Below are 5,000 nucleotides of genomic sequence, written 5' to 3'. Positions count from 1 at the left end.
AAATCAGCTTCGTCAACGTATTTTTTAGTATCATGTTTCTCTTCGTAACTACCAGCATACTCTTTCTCAACGGTGAATCTCTTGAAAGTGAAGTCACCTGGAATGGAAATGGGATCACTGCTCTTGTGCAAACCACTTTCTTGGAACGTCTTCATCGCCGGAGGTACAGCTGGTAATTCGCCATAAAAGCTACTGCTCATGGCCGCAGCAGAGAACTCGATGGGTTTGTGCGTTTCTTCTTCCTTCTCGGAAGAACTCTCGTACTGTTTCGATTGCGGGGAATAGCCGACTTGTGACGTCGAAGAGAGAGGAGAACTAGGTGGTTCGTCGTCGGAATAAGTCATTTGTCTTTCTTCGCTGCTACCAAGTACATGAGCTCTCACTTTGCTATGAATACTGCTCTGATCGCTACGAGGACTGATTGGTCCTATATTGTCCTTGTCACTGCTGGCATCGGAACTCGCACTTCCTGCTCGTTGTAACTCCGTTGAACCTTTTATGGTATCGATCGCGCTACTGAAATAAATTTTTGTTATAAGATCAAATAATAATGAATTATTAAAGCGTTCATTAAGAAATTAAAAAGAAAAAGATTTTGTTTTATGATCAAAGAGCATCGATTACTTAGGTATGTCGTTGAGAAAATAAATTAGAAAATAAAAGACTTTGATTTACCTGATCGCCATTTCTGCAGTATCCTTGCTTGGCAAACGATCGTCAACCTTAACGTCAGTCTTTTCAGCTAAGATTATCGTTTCACCTTTCTCATTGGTAGCCTCCGTAACTTCCTTGGTGGTCGTGATGATTTCACCTTCTTCCGACATTGTTCTGGTCGTGGTAATGATCGTTCGAATTACTTCACCTGATCTGAATCCTTCGGGCGTTGCGGTCGTCGACCGACCTTCCGATCTTCTATCAGGTGTCGACCTTCCAGATACAAGTGGTGGCACTGCTGCACCGTCCCTAACCAATGGAGAAATTGGAATATCCGGAGTTGATTTGCCAGTAGAGCCACTATAAACGATGTCCTTTGGCAAGGATATATCCGGTGAGGATTTTCCTGAATAACTTTTCTCATCGGATATCAGATCACGTACCGATGGTGATACGGAATGTTCTAATTTTCCAATCTTTTCCAAGTGATCCTTACCAATGGTATCAGACTTCTCTTCAAATTTCGAATCAGGAGTCGATTTACCAGAATCATAGAAAGTTTTCACATCTGGAGTCGATGTACCGGACGTTGATGTCATCGTAGTTATCGTTTCCTTGATGACCTTTTCCATTTTCGATCCTTCGGTAGTTTTTGTCTCAGCCGTCGTGACCTTTCCAGTTTTTTCACTAATAGTAGAATCAATGAGTTTCTCTAAAAGTTCTTCGCTATCGACAGTATCGCTACTTTCTTTCACGTCTTTCTTCGTGGTAACTTTGCCATCAGGCTCGGTAATCGTCGTAACTGTTGTTACGATTCTTTTAACCTCGGCACTCTTCGAAACTTCTGGTGTAACATCTCGACTGATTACTTTATAGGTAGCATCTAAATTAGACGTATCGATCTTCTCTAATGTTCCTTCACGCGATATCGTGTACGTATAAAGTTCAGGTTTTTCTAGATCGGAAGTAGACATTTTTGATGTTGGAAGTTCCTCAGTAACGATCGTTCTCGTGGTCTTCGTTGTTATCGTTTCAACTGATTCTGGCGTTTCCTCTCTACTAATTACCCTTTTCACGATCTCGTGATCCTGCAAATCAGACATTTTCTCTTCTGGAATAATGATTTCTCTCTTGATCACTTTGGTAATTACTTCAGGTTCGTCTTCCTCGATTATTTCTCGTTTCACTATCTTAGTTATAATTTCAGGCTCACTTTCATCTTCGACTACATCACGTTTCACGATCTTCGTCGTTATTCGAGATTCAACCTGGTCTACTGATTCTTTCTTTGACGTTTCGTCCATACTTTCTGGTTCTTCTTGCTCAATTATTTCTCTTTTTTTAATTACTTTAGTTACGATTTCTGGTTCTTCTTGTTCGATAATTTCACGTTTGATTATTTTTCTGATCGTTTCTCCGTCTCCTTCTTGCTTGTCATCTTTCTCAGGAGGAATCTCTTGCTCACCGATTCTACTCTCCTTTAATATTTCAACTTTTTGAACAGTTATCTCACCCTTAGAAATCAAAATTTGTTGTTTGTCAGGTGAAATTCGATCAGTTGCTCTTATTCCTTTATCATCCGTTCTTTCAACGGTGGATCCAGTAGGTTCGGACGTTGAGTCAGGTGTACCGTCACGGGTAGCAAAATCTGGAGTCGATTTTCCTGACAATGTTGTTATATGAGTCGTACGAATTTCTGTCATTCCACCAACGAAAGCTTTGTGAAATTGACTCTCGTAATCTAACGGATAACTTGGAATAGATTTTTCCATTTGCCTACCAGCTGATTCTGCATATCCTCCTAATCTGTACTCACCGGAAAGTTTTCTATCACCTTCGGAGAGTCCAAGGTCTGATGACTTTTCGTATCGATATTCGAGTTTATCATAACTTTCAGGTTCGTCCTCGTGATAGATTTCAACATCGATTATCGATTTACGTGGTAGTTTTCTCTTGATAATTATTTCTTCGATGATTTCGAGGATAATGTATCTTGGTAAAGAAGTTCTCACGATTATTTCCTCCAGAATGACCTCGGTAATTTTTCGTCCTTTCTTGATATACTCCTCCTCTAGAAATTGTTCAATCTCGGTACGTTTCTCTTCAGAAATCGAGATTTCTTCGTCAATATGTGGCTCTGAATGTACGGGACTATCTTGAGTGGATTTGTCCGAAGGGATTGGTTCCGAACTTAAACTTGGACTCTTTGAATCACGTACACTCTTATCGTGCTCTTCGTCCTTCTCCTTCTTCTTAGCAAGTCCTTCATCCTCCGATGTCTTTCTTAACGACTCTTGCAAAACTTCAGCATCCATAATGAAGCCACTTGGAATCTTTCTTCTCACGGTTACCTCTTGAATTATCATGATGAGGAAATTTCGAGGAATACCTTTCAGAGAAACGATCTCATCTAAGATCTTACTAGTGATCTTTTTATTTTTATCAACGTATTCATTGATTATATAATTTTCAACCTCTCTCATCTTTTCGGTCGATATCAGTTTTACTCCCGCTGGCATCGATTTTATTAACTCTTCCTCGGATTTCTCGTCGGATTCCTCGTCGATAAAGTCCAAGACTGATTCCTTGCGAAGATTTCTCCGTCTCAGAATATCTTCTATAATATCCATCACTGTAAATTCTGGTACCGCATAAGCGAGAACGATTATTTCTATCGCAGATATTGTAATCTTTTGTTTTTTGCTTAAGAACTCATCAACGATATACTTTTCAATCTCTGCTACCTTTTCCGCCGTCACTTTAACAATATCATCTACCTCGTCTTCGAATTTTTCTTGCTTGGGAAGTCGTTCAGCTTCTGTGTCTTTAGCTTGACTAGTTTTCTTAGAATAAACTTCTTCAAATTCTTCGTGTATCGATCCGGTAATACCAATTGTGCTACTCATTTGTCTGTCTTTCTCTTTTTCTTCTTCTTCCTCCTCTTCCTCCTCCTCTTCTTCTTCTTCTAATGGTTTTTTCTTTTCTTTTTCATCGTAAGTCGTTTTTGCTCCTTCCTGAAGATTTAACTTGTCTGGTATTTTATCCTCGTACAAACTTGCTGCACGAGAACGAGTCGACGGTGTTTTCTCTCCTGGCTCGAATAAACTATGCGAACGTGACCTATCTTTTGGAACATTTTCGTCATCATCTTTCGACCTACGTGCATCGACTTCGTATTCTTTTTCACTTCCGGTCGGTGATCTGACCTTATCTTCTACTTCCGGTGATATTGATTTTCGTAATTTTCCACTTTCCGGAGTTGGAGATCTTTCTCTCCTTTCGGTCTCTGAAGACGACTTCACTGTCTCTGTCGAAGATGATTTTTGTTTTTCTGTTTCTGATAAAGGCGATGTTTCTTTCTCGGCTTTTGGTGACGCTGATTTTTCCTTTTCTATTTCTGGTGTAAGAGATTTTTCCTTTTCTGTCATTGGCGATAGGGATTTTTCTTTTTCTTTCTCCAAAGATGGAGATTTCTCCTTTTCTACCGTTGTTGGTTTCTGCTTATCTACTTCAGGTGTAAGAGATTTTTCCTTCTCCGATTCTAAGGATATAGATTTCTCTGATTTCTCTGATTTCTCTGTTTCCGGTGAAAGAGACTTCTGCTTCTCTATTTCTGGAGATAATGATTTTTGTTTTGCATCTTCCAATGAAGGAGATTTTTCCTTCTCCGCTACCGGTGAAGGAGTCTTTCGTTTTTCTGTTTCTAACGCAGGAGATTTTTCTTTCTCCAACTCAGGAGTCGGTGATTTTTGTTTTTCTGAATGTGCCGCTGGAGATTTTTCCTTCTCTGATACTGGTGAAAGAGATTTCTGTTTATCTACTTCTGCTGCAGGTGATTTTTCCTTTTCTGGTACGGGTGAAGGTGATTTTTGTTTTTCTGATTCAGCTGCAGGTGATTTTTCCTTCTCTGGTACTGGTGAAGGAGATTTCTGTTTATCTACTTCTACTGCAGGTGATTTTTCCTTTTCTGGTACGGGTGAAGGCGATTTTTGTTTATCTACTTCTGCTGCTGGAGATTTTTCCTTCTCCGATACTGGTGAAGGAGATTTTTGTTTTTCTGATTCAGCTGCAGGTGACTTTTCCTTTTCTAATACAGGTGAAGGCGACTTCTGTTTATCCACTTCTGCTGCTGGAGATTTTTCCTTCTCTGATACTGGTGAAGGAGATTTTTGTTTTTCTGATTCAGCTGCAGGTGACGTTTCCTTTTCTAATACAGGTGAAGGCGACTTCTGTTTACCCACTTCTGCTGCTGGAGATTTTTCCTTCTCTGATACTGGTGAAAGAGATTTTTCTTTTTCTGATTCAGCTGCAGGTGACTTTTCCTTTTCTAATACAGGTGAAGGCGA

The 5,000-nt window shown here is 39.9% G+C and overlaps 1 protein-coding gene across 1 annotated transcript in view; it reads right to left on the bottom strand.

Annotated features, from left to right (window-relative positions):
- Positions 1–5,000, bottom strand: part of LOC122633236 (microtubule-associated protein futsch) — a 38,948-nt gene that overhangs the window by 3,476 nt on the left and 30,472 nt on the right. The window contains exons 8-9 of the mRNA XM_043820912.1: positions 676–4,976; positions 1–516 (exon numbers count right to left, since the gene is read on the bottom strand). The exon at positions 1–516 is cut by the window's left edge and continues 692 nt beyond it. Coding sequence (XP_043676847.1) covers positions 1–516; positions 676–4,976 — 4,817 coding nt within the window. The remainder of the gene's footprint in view (positions 517–675; positions 4,977–5,000) is intronic.

Source organism: Vespula pensylvanica, chromosome 1, assembly GCF_014466175.1.
Source record: "Vespula pensylvanica isolate Volc-1 chromosome 1, ASM1446617v1, whole genome shotgun sequence".
NCBI lineage: Eukaryota > Metazoa > Arthropoda > Insecta > Hymenoptera > Vespidae > Vespula > Vespula pensylvanica.
The sequence above is the reverse complement of the archived record's forward strand: the minus strand, read 5'-3'. Positions and strand labels throughout refer to the sequence as shown.